This window comes from Argiope bruennichi, chromosome 8 (genome assembly GCF_947563725.1).
Source record: "Argiope bruennichi chromosome 8, qqArgBrue1.1, whole genome shotgun sequence".
In the NCBI taxonomy this organism is placed as follows: domain Eukaryota; kingdom Metazoa; phylum Arthropoda; class Arachnida; order Araneae; family Araneidae; genus Argiope; species Argiope bruennichi.
In genome coordinates this window covers 9,346,333-9,358,453 of record NC_079158.1, presented here as the reverse complement: position 1 = coordinate 9,358,453, position 12,121 = coordinate 9,346,333, and the positions used below count along the sequence as shown (strand labels likewise).

At 31.0% G+C, this 12,121-nt stretch overlaps 1 protein-coding gene across 1 annotated transcript; it reads left to right on the top strand.

Annotated features, from left to right (window-relative positions):
* Nucleotides 1-4,957: 4,957 nt before the first annotated feature.
* LOC129981879 (N-acylneuraminate-9-phosphatase-like) lies at nucleotides 4,958-11,513 on the top strand. The gene is made up of 2 exons (XM_056092918.1): nucleotides 4,958-5,170; nucleotides 10,729-11,513. Exons 1-2 carry the CDS (start codon nucleotides 4,997-4,999, stop codon nucleotides 11,434-11,436), a joined length of 882 nt encoding a protein of 293 aa, XP_055948893.1. The 5' UTR covers nucleotides 4,958-4,996; the 3' UTR covers nucleotides 11,437-11,513.
* The last annotated feature ends 608 nt before the right edge of the window (nucleotides 11,514-12,121 follow it).

The window sequence follows — 12,121 nt, the reverse complement described above, 5'->3', positions numbered from 1 at the left end:
AATATTTCGAGAGATGTTGTATTTGAGAATTTTATGTCTACGTTTCGAAATATGCATGGCTCCGACAAAACGATGGTTGCATCACTGAAAATTTTCGCTGCTTCTTTTCATAGCAATTCCTAAATCGTTCACTGTTCCCATGGAAAAATTAGTTCCGTTTAGTGTGTGTATTTATTCCTTCTAATTTCTTAAGAACATCAGTATCTAGTAGCGAAGACTATTAGAAGCGGGTGTTTTCCTTATGCTGCTCTTGTTATACTCAGAATCATTAAGTATAATGACCTAGTGAAGCTACTGAATTCCCGCTTCTAGCGAACAGTATGCTTAAGGTAAAAAATTATGCCCGGTGCCTTCTTCAGATGTCAAAGGCATCTCGTGTTCAATTTGTACTGTTTAAAATATAAACAGGCGTAGCCGGTTTGCAAAAATTCGTTATTTCAGAATTCAATAAGTAATGGCCAATTTCAAATGAGAATTGTGATTAATAACCAACAGAATTCAATGAAAACTCAGGGATTGACCCATAAAGGTCCAGAAATAAATGTTCTTGGATAAAAACAATCGTGGTCAATAAACCCAATTTTTATAAAAATCGTCTATAACTGTAGTAGTTTAACATTGTTTATATGGTCAGACATCTTGCTTGGCAACTTTATACAGCTGGCATTTTTGGTGAAATAAGGTGCGCACTAAGCTAGTATTTGAATTGCTAGAGCTACAGATGATTTTTTATTGATTTAAATTCCACTCTTTAAATTATTGCATGTTACATTTTGACAAAAAAAAAGTGAGTACGCACATTAACGATGATAATAAGTAAATGCTTATTATGCAAAAGTAATGCAAAAAATGATTTATTTATAGAATGAACCGGCAAAGTATTTGTATGGTCATTTAATTGAAAAAACAAATATATAAAGCGAAACTAATCGAAGAATTCTTAGTATTACCTCTTTGGCTCTTTTTTTCTTTATCAAAATATGTAATAAGTTTCTTTATTGCATTTACTGCCGTGTTTTACACTTGTGATTCGTATCTGACTAGATTATCCCTTTACGATCTCGTATCGGCAGTCGAGAAAGATTTATCTAATTAGGTAATAGATATTAGCTAATTAAAGTGTGTGTGTGTCAATCAGAAGGGTGTCACATGACAGTCAAAATGTCAATAAAACAAGCCCACAACATTTGATGTGCTAACGGGAAAAGGAATAGATACAATTACCGAATTAAGCTAAGATATATAATACAGTAATATCTAATATATAAAAATCTCGTGTCACGGTGTTTGTGTTCGTACTCCTCCGAAACGGCTCTACGATTTTTATGAAATTTTTGTGTATTTGATAGGTATGAGAATAGATCGTAAAATTTATTTCATAACGCTAGGTAATTAGGGTGTCCTTATCCAGAATTTCTATTTCCAACAAATTTTTTTTTTTTTATTTGGCATTAAAAGATACCTATAACCCCAAATTGTTACCCTCCTACCCCCACCTATTTTTTATCGCGAATTTAGTATTTTTTGTATGAACTATATCCAAATAATTACGCATGTCGAAGATGCGCGTCCAAATGCTACAAAAGCCATCTGCTGATACATTCTCGGACCAATTGTTAGATATCGGAGATGGAAAAGTTGCTGTGTATGAAAATACTGGATGCATAAAATTGTGCACTAATTTCTGCACTATCGTTGATTTTCAAAAGGCTCTCATTGACTGCATATTTCCCGATGTACGCACACAATATATAAATCACGCGTAGCTGGCAGAAAGTGCCCTTATGGCAGCAAAAAACGTGGACGTCGACGATTTAAACTTCAATATACAGCAGTCGTTACCAGGCGCCTTGGTATCATACAAATCGATCGATACAGTTTGCAATGCTAACGAAGCTATAAATTAACCAACAGAGTTTTTGAACTTACTGGATTTGCCAGGCATGTCGCCACACCTTCTACGACTGAAAACTGGATCTACGGTTATTTTATTTCGGAATTTGAACCCACCACGGCTGTGCAATGGCACGCGATTGGTCATTAAAAAATTGATGAAAAACGGTATCGAAGCCACCATCTTGAATGGCGAATTCGGAGCAGAAAATGTTTTCCTGCCGCGAATTCCAGTGATTTTCACAGACGTGGCAATTGAATTCAAACGCGTTCAATTTAATATTAGATTGCCATTCGCAATGACAATCAATAAGTCGCAAGGCCAAAAGATGTCTATTTGCGGCTCAGATTTGGGCACACCATGTTTTTCACACATGGCATGTTCTCGCGTGGGCAAACTGTCGAGCTTATTTATATTGGCTAAAGACGGACTGAGAAAAAATATCGTGCACAAAAATTGCTCTTCGAAATGAATATTGATTTTCTTTATTTCATTTTTATACTTTAGGATAAAAAATGTATTTTTTTTTCACTTTACGTTTAACTTTTAAGAGATCAAACAATGTATATGTTCGTTACGTTAATGAAATACATTGTATTGAGAAAATGAATGGTTGGTGTTTTTTAGTTTTTATCGGCGATCATCGCGCTCCATTCCTCTTTCTGTCCAAGACCCATCCCTACACACTTGCAATACATTCGTTAACAACCAAAATATTCAAATATTCTCAAATATTCAATAGAAATAATTTATAAGGCAGAACAACGTTTGCCGTGTCAGCTAGTTTTACTATATAAATTGCCTTTTCATCCCTTGTTTTGCATAATTCGATCTTAATTATTTTTTGCTATCTCTTAGGGCATTTATACATACTAGGTACATGAAATGTTACATCTTCATGGTATGGAATTAAGAACTTTTGATTCAAGCAATCCGTTTACTCGCCAGAGCATCGACCTTGCTTTCCAAATGTAAATGTATATGAAGATAAAATGTTTTTATATGTATTACTGAGAAAGAGTTTGATCTAATCGAAATAACATAGAAAATTCTTGGAATGAATTATTCTAATTATGGTTTTGGCAATTAGATTTAATATGAATTTAGCCTAAATGCGATTACGATTTGCATTGCTCTATAGAATGGGAAATGAATTCTCTCAATAGGATTACAACTAGGGCAAAAATGTAGGTCAAAGGATTAAGCATTTGGAGCATTAAAAACTGGTCTTAATAAAAGGTTTATCTAAGGGGGGAGGGGGTCTGATGCACGTCAAATTCTTTGGGATGGAACATTTTAATGGCGATGTTCTTGGAGAAGATAATTTGGGTCTCGATTCGGATGAATGAGATTCGTCTTAAAACAGATAGAATGTTGTTCTAAATTAGGACTTTTTTAAAATTAAACTAAACCGAAGTATTTGGAAAGTTAAAAGAGAAGTAAAAAAGTTTTGATTGATCATTTATGTTTTTATTCCCAAACTTACTTCACTTCTTTTTACTTACATTTATATTCCCAAATGTTAATAAATGAAAAATTAGGGTTCCCACCCCTTGTTTTATACTGAATTAAACAATTCCTTTGATTTCAAAAGGTAAAAGCTTATAAGTACTGTATTCAAAATATGATAGACCACTTCTTTTAGTTGAGTAATATAAGGTATGTTTGTAATATTTAATTAATAAGTTGTGTGGCATTTAACAAGTCATAATTTTTATATATTGATTTATTTATACTAGTATCAAATATTATTAAATTTTAAAATTAAATTAAATTTTAAATGTTCAATATTAAGTAGCTTCAGAAATATATTAAGTAGCTTACCAATACAGGAGAAAACATTTTCATACATTTTTTTTGTACAAATTACTTCTTTCTTGAATTTTTATTACAGCACATCTATACATAGCATAAAATGAAAAAAAAAATGAACATTTATTATGGAAATTAACCACGTCCGGCTTAAAACCAGAGTGTGAATAATATACAGAATTTCTTTAATTAATATCGAATTAAATTTGCAAGCATAAAGCTTAATGCATTATCCAACAAATAGTAGCTTTGAAATCCACATCCTGCTTCGAAGATAAATAAAAATTATTTGGAAGGAAAGCAATTAAATTTTAATACAAATTAAGTAACTGATAATTACATTCTTAAAATAATATTAATATATTGTATTTCTCTCATATATTTGAGAAATATTTCAAAATTTCAGGACATCAGAAAGCAAGTGAAATATTGAGAAAAATATTCCATCTTTACATACATGAAGCAAATCAATTTAAATAAATATATATAAAAATCATGCAAAGTTATGCATGTTATTACCGAATTGACTTTACTTTTTTTTCTTTTTAATACAATTGACAAGTTGTAAACTCCTATTAGAAATTTCTAAAGTGAATAAACTTATAAAGAATTTTAAAAAATGTAAAAATTATTGCTACTTTCTCTCTATGTATTCGTTATAGCCTTTACACATTTGGGAAGGGGGGGGGGGGGGGTAATGAACCTCCTGTTTAATATGGGATTAAGAAAAGTTGCAGCTGCTTCAATATTGTAAAAAGTAAAGAAATGTTATATTATTTGTCTAAGCTGCCCGTAAAAATTTGATTATCAATATAGCTTATCATTGTAAAATTAGAATTTTTAAAAATGATCCAAAAATTCAAAATTTATGTGAAATGAAATCTATTCTTTGCTTCTCTCTCTCTCTCTCTCTCTCTCTTCCGCTTAGTTTTGAAATGAAAAGCTCTTGACATTGACTGGGGAAAAAGAAAGTTGGAAACGAAGTTTAAAACTGAAATAACTTTATGTAAACCCGCTCAATACGTCATCCACGCATGCGCAATAGTACATTTTTTACTACAGTAGAGAGTCCACAGAATTCGAAGACTCGCAAGAGCAGTCTCGCATAAAAATAAACGAACTATTTTTCGAATTCTCCGCTATAAAAGCTGCGATTTTTAAAAAATTGAATTTATGTACATAAAAATAAAAAATACAGTTTTTTTTAGTTTATAGGTTCTATTTAATATATTAGAAATAATACGTTCGAAAAAAGAAAATAAAAGAAAAAACAGAATAAATCTGTTTCGGATGAATGAACGAATTCGTCTGACACAACTTAGCGTGACCAGCCAGCACTACGCAGCTGCGAGGAAACTTTCCGCTATGGGCGGAAATAAATTTCAAGATGTAACAACCATTCTTTTCGATTTGGACAATACGCTTATAAACACTAAAGGTGCAGATCAAGTAGCTTGTGAGCAGGTGAGTTTGAATTTCGAATAACTAGTTAAGAAATATCTTCAAGCAGATCTTTATTTTTATTTTTTTATAAGAAGCTAATTCATTTTTTCTTTCAAAGGCTTTTATTTAGATTCGCATGTTTCATGTTTGTAAAGATGGAATTTCGTAATATATTTTCCAATCATTTTTTCAAGATTAGATAAATTAAATTTTTTATTGTAATTGGTTCCTCATAGTACTAAATATTTTAATAATTTTAGAATGTATAATAATTATTTATATAATATATTATCTACAAATTGATTTTTCAAAAGTGGCGCATTCTAAAAATTAATTTGATAAATATTAATACTTGGATTCTATAATATTTATAACAATGAATGAAGAAATTTTTGAATGAATGAATGAATTAAGAAATTTTTTTCTTTTTAAATATTAAAAAAGGCTTTAAACATCGTCTTATTAGTATAATAAAAAGTAATGTTTTTTTTTCAGCAAAGATCGAACAACATTATAAAGAAAATAAAACACAATGCATTATTAAAAAAAAGAATTTCTTGGATATTCATTCAAAGTTAAATTATTAATTAGGAATTTGATCAAAATTCCAATTTTCTTAAGGTGTGTCTATCAGTGCCTCGTGGTTTAAGATACTTTGGCAGTTTTATTTTAGCATCCCTGTTTTTGATTAAAAATTTAATAATGATTTAAGAAAATAAAAAGATGAGAATAAAAAAACTATTCTCATAATAGGAATATTACCCATGTAGACAAGAATAGTTACTTTTTTAATAGCATATTAAATATGTAGTTTACGTGCAAGAAGAAGGAATTAGAATTGAGATAGAAGAATAGAGATAATGGAATTTTTTTTTTTTCTATGATGAAATTTTATGATTGCTTAGAATATGTACAAATAGTTAAAACTAAACCAGCCGATTCGATATAGTTATTTGCTTATGACGTTGCAGCACCAGCATGGCCGCGTTCATTTCTTAGAAAAGGGGTTAAATACTTTTTTCTTTACCACAATGTATCGTTATAAGAAATAAGGATTAAAAGTATAGAACGTAATAAATATATAAACCCTTTTTTAAATTATTATCAGTGTATTAAAAAAGAAAATATATTTTAAATTGAAAATCTGAAAAACAAAGCAAAAACAATAAACCCATAAAGAGCAGCAAACAGTAGAAGGTTATAAAACCATAAAATATATAATAAAGAACAAAGAAATTCCCAAAATTCATTGTATGAAAAGTGAAATATATTATAAACGTGATTACGATTCCAGTTCGTTTAAAGCATTATATTTAACATATTTTTGGCAGCCCTTTGGTAGGATGAGCGTTTTTGTTCCTTGGACCCCGTATACTTATAGAAAAATATTTAAAAGACTTTTTGCAGTTATCACCGCTGGATTATGTGAACCAAAAACAGAATCGTTAAGCAATTTTTTATAAATTATATTATTTACATTGATACTCTTAGGTGATATCGAACTTTGAAGATATAGGTAGCACTTAACAATACAAGGTTCCAAGGGGGCGGAAGGGGGCTGAGACAGCACATTTTCGCAACCATCAGAAATTTATATAATATCAGAGAATGAAGAAATTCTGAATCAATTATAAAATATTTATTTCCTTCTTATGGTTTATATATTTCGCAGGATGCAGAATATATAACGTGTACAGATACTGCAAAATAGAACATCAAATACTTTTTCGTCAAGGTATAAGTAGCATGCCTTCAAAAACTATCGATGGCTTGCAAGATTTCTATGCTTATGTAGTTGTTGTGTTCACTTGTACTTGGATGACCAGACAGACGGAAAGTTCTGCTAAAGGTTTTCAGAAAGAATTTGATAGAAATCTACAAATTTGATTTAAAAGATCACAAACAATTTTCATTCATCTAACACAAAATGCTTTAGAATGACCGACAGACTGGCATAAGTCAAAAAATGGATTTTCCGGGCACACAGAAGTCTAAAATCTTAAGATTCATCAAAAGTCTCAACTTCGAATTTTTTTTATGATTATATCACTTTATATACGTCGTAGATAAGAAAGTAAACCAGCGGCAGTGGTGTCTCCAAAACTCTCTCACACCCTCTCTATTGAAGGTTAATTCTGCTATGTAAAATTTTGGATTTTGGCAAAGTCGTGAACGCCACGATTACTCAGATTTTTATTTTCAAAGCTGCCCGCAAAAGTGTTATCTGCTTAATGTAAGGATGATTATGCTCCAGATTTAAATTGAATTCTTGATTTTTATTTATTATTTTTTTAATTTTCAAAATCTTAAATTTCCGAAAAATTTTAGATTTTCAAAATCTAAATTTTTTTTGTTCACTGAAGCCCACACATTTTCTGGAATTTTCTCTAGTTATAATTAAAATTTCATTATGATCGTAAAATTTTTTTAAAAAAAATCCCAACGATAATCGTCAAATGAAACATTTTAGATAGTTCTTATTGCAACCTTTAAAAAATGAAAATTAATTGTTTCTCTAATGAAACTGTTTTTCATTTGGCGATGAGGCCTTTGTGTTGTTTTATCTGGAATCATTGCAACATTTAACTTATTTTTTATGATTTATGTACGGTATTTCGAGAATCTTCTTCCTGATAGTTTAAATTTTATTGCATTTTTTAGTATAAATATATTTATGTTCTATGTATTTATTAAATTTATTAGGAATTTTGTCCATCAGTTTATTAAATAAAGAAATTAAATGCATTCCCAAATAATATTGGGTTAAATGAACTGATTACATATAAAAAAAAGTTACCTTTATACAAATATTTTCATCAAGTTTAATACTCAGATTTCTGTTCTACATGATGAAGCAATAACTTCCATCCCTTTCAGTTGATGAGAAGTTGTGAGATCAAAAGTAAACTCTCGAGTAGTTGTTCAGTTGTTTTAAACGGGAACTGAATATATCAATGTAGTTAAATTTTTTTTCTTGAAATATTTAGACTAAAGAAAAATATGAAACTGAAATTAGTTCAGACAAAATTAGTTAAATCTGTTTTAGTTTTTTTGCTGGACTCATTTTCGAAAGCCATTTAATTAGTAGGATAATATTAAGATATATGAACACTTTTGCACATATGACGCTTTCTGTGCAAACGGGGATTTCAGCGTTTTCAGAATTGAATCTTATCCTTCTTGAGATGGATTAATTTTCTTTTATGTTATAATTTTACAATACTTTTAACATCTCAATCATCTTTGTGAAATTTATTGATTTAATTATTTAATTAATAACTTGTTTTACTCCGTGATGTTTACGTACGCCATAATTGTTTATTTTATAAAGTTTTTTTTTTCTTTTTTTTTTTTCCCGTTTCAAGCCTGTGTCAAGTCTGTCTTTCAGAATAGATAGATTGTATGCGAACTATTAAATATTTATTTTCTTTAAACAAATATTCAGAAATGTAAAGTTTCTGGAGTCAGAAAATTCTTCAAATCTTATGAAAACATTATGTTTAATGATAAACATTGGAATTTCCATCCATGACATCCTATGAATCTTTTTCTTCTTAGTTTCAATTTTTCTCCAATGCCGGTTAAAAATAACGAGCACTCCAGTATTCTAGTATGAAATATTCGTAGGGTTAAGTAAAAAAATCAGTATTTTAATTCAAACGAATTGAGGAAAAACTGCAAATGCTTGCTGTTTCCCCAAATAATCTGAAGTTAGAAATTATTTGAAAAACGTTGAGTAATATTATGAAATGTTGCAGAGAATAAATATTTTTAAAATGGCAAAATTTTACATTTTACTGAATGAAATTGTTTGAAAATATGGACTTCCCAAAATTATTAGAAGTTATATTCATTAGTTAAATGTTTGTTCGTTTTTCATAATTCTTTTTCAAAATTGTTCTCTTTGATGTACTAATGAATTTTTATTTAAAAAAATACTCTTGTGTGTGTATATATATATATTCAGGATTTTTGATATGGAATCGCAATCACCTCTATTCGTGGCACATTTGAGAAAACACTGTGAATATGCATTTTAGCGTATTTTTTTTCTCTCGATTGATTGATTGATACCAAAATTTAATACTAAGCTGTTATTTAAGCAGAAATAAATTTCAGTAATTTTTAAGTTATCATATTATTTGAGTTTTTTAATTATAATGTTCGCTGACATAATTGCAAAAATTATGTTTTTCAGGTAAATTGGAAATAAGGAATTCGTCCAAATCTCGCATTCGAATTTTTTAACGATTACCATATCTTTCCCCCTACTTTTATCATCTCGTATTTACAAGAAATTAAAAACTAATCACTCATTTATGTGCAATTTCAATGGATGAATCTAAAAATAATGAAATTCAGTTTCAGTTTAGGGGAAAAACCTTTTTAAAGATTCTTTTAATTAAATATAATAAATAACATAATGTATACATAATTAATTGGACCATAAAAAGATACTAACTTTTTAGCAGTGCATCTAATTGGTTTAATTATTAAAAAAATAATCAATACTTTCATTAATTTAGGCTTTATTTTAATTGAGAACAAATGCTTCCTCTACCAGTTTAAAAAGCTACAATTAGGCTCTATAATAAATTTACACAATTATTTAGAAGATGTCTATTACATTCTATATTTAAAAATAATTACATTTTAATCTAATATTTTGTTATGTGCTCAAGTAATGCGTTAGTCACAAGAATTTGGATTTTTTTATTTCGCTTTTTGTTTGACGCAGTGTAGTTGTCCTTAAAGGCATCAACGTGTTATTTATGGGAGATAATGTATTAATGTGTCAGTATTCTGATAATCACGCAAAACGTATCCATTTCGAATCTTACTTTGTTTCCGCTACTCATATGCCAGACGTGCCCCCCCCCCCCTGTTATTTCTAGGATTAATTCTCAAAAAGCCAACCTTAGAAGTTTCCCTCATTTGTGCTACGCACATTACGCCGAGATTTTGGATTTACTTCACATTCAGTGCCTGAGGAAATTACTTAATCTCTTCTGTTTCATTTCAAAAGCTGTATCCATTTATTTAAAACCAAAGATGCCTGAAAATCCATACATGCAAAAAAGAGCAAATCTACTACCAGCTAGAAACATGAACATCTTTGGTAAGCAGTGGTACAGCAATAGAACAGAAAGGTGCCATGGTGGCAAAACATTGGTTAGCTGTTGAAGTCAGCATTAATTAGAAGCAAAAAGTTAATAATATGCTACAGGTGTCCTTTCATTGATGATGAGGGGAAGCAAAAGCTTTATGACCCGGGCCTTAATCATCCTTGCTGCCTAATTCCCCTGGCCAATGCGTTAAATTCAAACCTTTTCAACGAATGACTTAATGAATAAGTTGACTGATAGAATGGTTCGCTTAATCAGCTGTCTATCTAAATTAATAGGGGTCGAAAATTATTAACACTAATCGCAAACTAAAATATTTGTGTCATGACTTCAAATGTCTTTGTTTCATATTGATATCCAAAATTTCTTTTGGCACAATGTGTTTTCTTAAAGATTATGCTAAGCATACTTTTATTTGTTCCCAACTCTAATTATCATTCATTTTCTGTCTAGGTTTCACAGTACCTACAAAGTGTCGGAGTTCGCCGTTCCACCGCGCAGGATGTAGCTGGGAAGTTCTATCATTTTGTCCGCGACACTCCGCAGAACCCTGGCGACGAAGATGGCGACGTGGATGCTTGGCGTCTTCTCTTATGGAAACAGGCCCTGGGACCCGGGCTGGCGACCCGGGCTATGGACTGTTACTCACGCTGGCGCGAGGTCCGAGCTTGTCACTTGCGCCTGTCTCCCGAAATCCACGATTTCCTTCTGCAGTTGAGGCAGCACTATAAATTGGGCGTGGTCACTAACGGTCCCTCCTCCAGTCAATGGGAGAAAATTCGTCGAGTTCCTTCCAATCTTTTCGATGCCATTGTCGTCTCAGGAGATATTCACCAAAAGAAACCATGCCCCGCCATCTTCGAAGAGGCATTCCGACGCCTGGACTCCGCTGCGGAGGAGTGTGCTATGATAGGAGACCGACTAGATACAGACATTGCAGGAGCGCAGAATGCCAACTGCGGCGTCACCGTACTACTGTGTCCTGATGGCACTTTCTGTAGAGAGGAGGATGGACCTCAACCCGACTATGTCATTTCTCACCTCAGGGAGTTGCTGGATCTGTTACCAGACAGGAAAGGGTTTTCATTCCTTTGTCAGAACAGGACTCTAAACGTGTTTCACAGCTTGAGGGAAGATGTCCCAGCCTGGAACATCAGCTGAAGGACATGTGAATTTAGGGCCTCCATGATAGAGGACAATGGCTTTGCTATAGTGTAGAAATAAAAAACAGGATAAGAGCAGATTTCTAATATAATGCAGTACTGGGTTAAGCGTGTCCATCTGTAAAGTTGATGTAAGATATTTCTAGTTGCTGTCAGATTCAGCACGTTTTTCGTTGAAGCTGTTATCCCTCTTTAACTTGAGAAAAACGAGCAAGCGGAAATATGCATTCAATAACGAAACACCGTTTAAATGATTTCATATTTAATGATCGCAAACTGCTCTTGTGTAATATTTTCTCTAAAAAGCTAAGGCAGCTATAACCAGTAATGTAATAAACTACTTATGACGTTGGTTATGACAACATTTTACGAAAAAAAAATGGCATTTTAAACATTAAGTTTAAAATACGAAATTATTATTTATTCCACATTGCAATTATTCATGTTTGTATCACTAGCCTTTTTGCTCTTTTTCGTTTAGGTATAAGTATTTCTAAATATTAAGTATATTTCTAACTTGAAGATCTTTAATGATTGGTATTTTAGTCAATTAATTTTTATTTACTAATAAAGTTCCAAATTATTTTCTTTTAAATTATTATTTCGACAATCCTTACTTTCATTTCTATAGATTTGCATAATTTTTTTTTTTTGAATATTAAAAATTTATCGATGTTGTACCA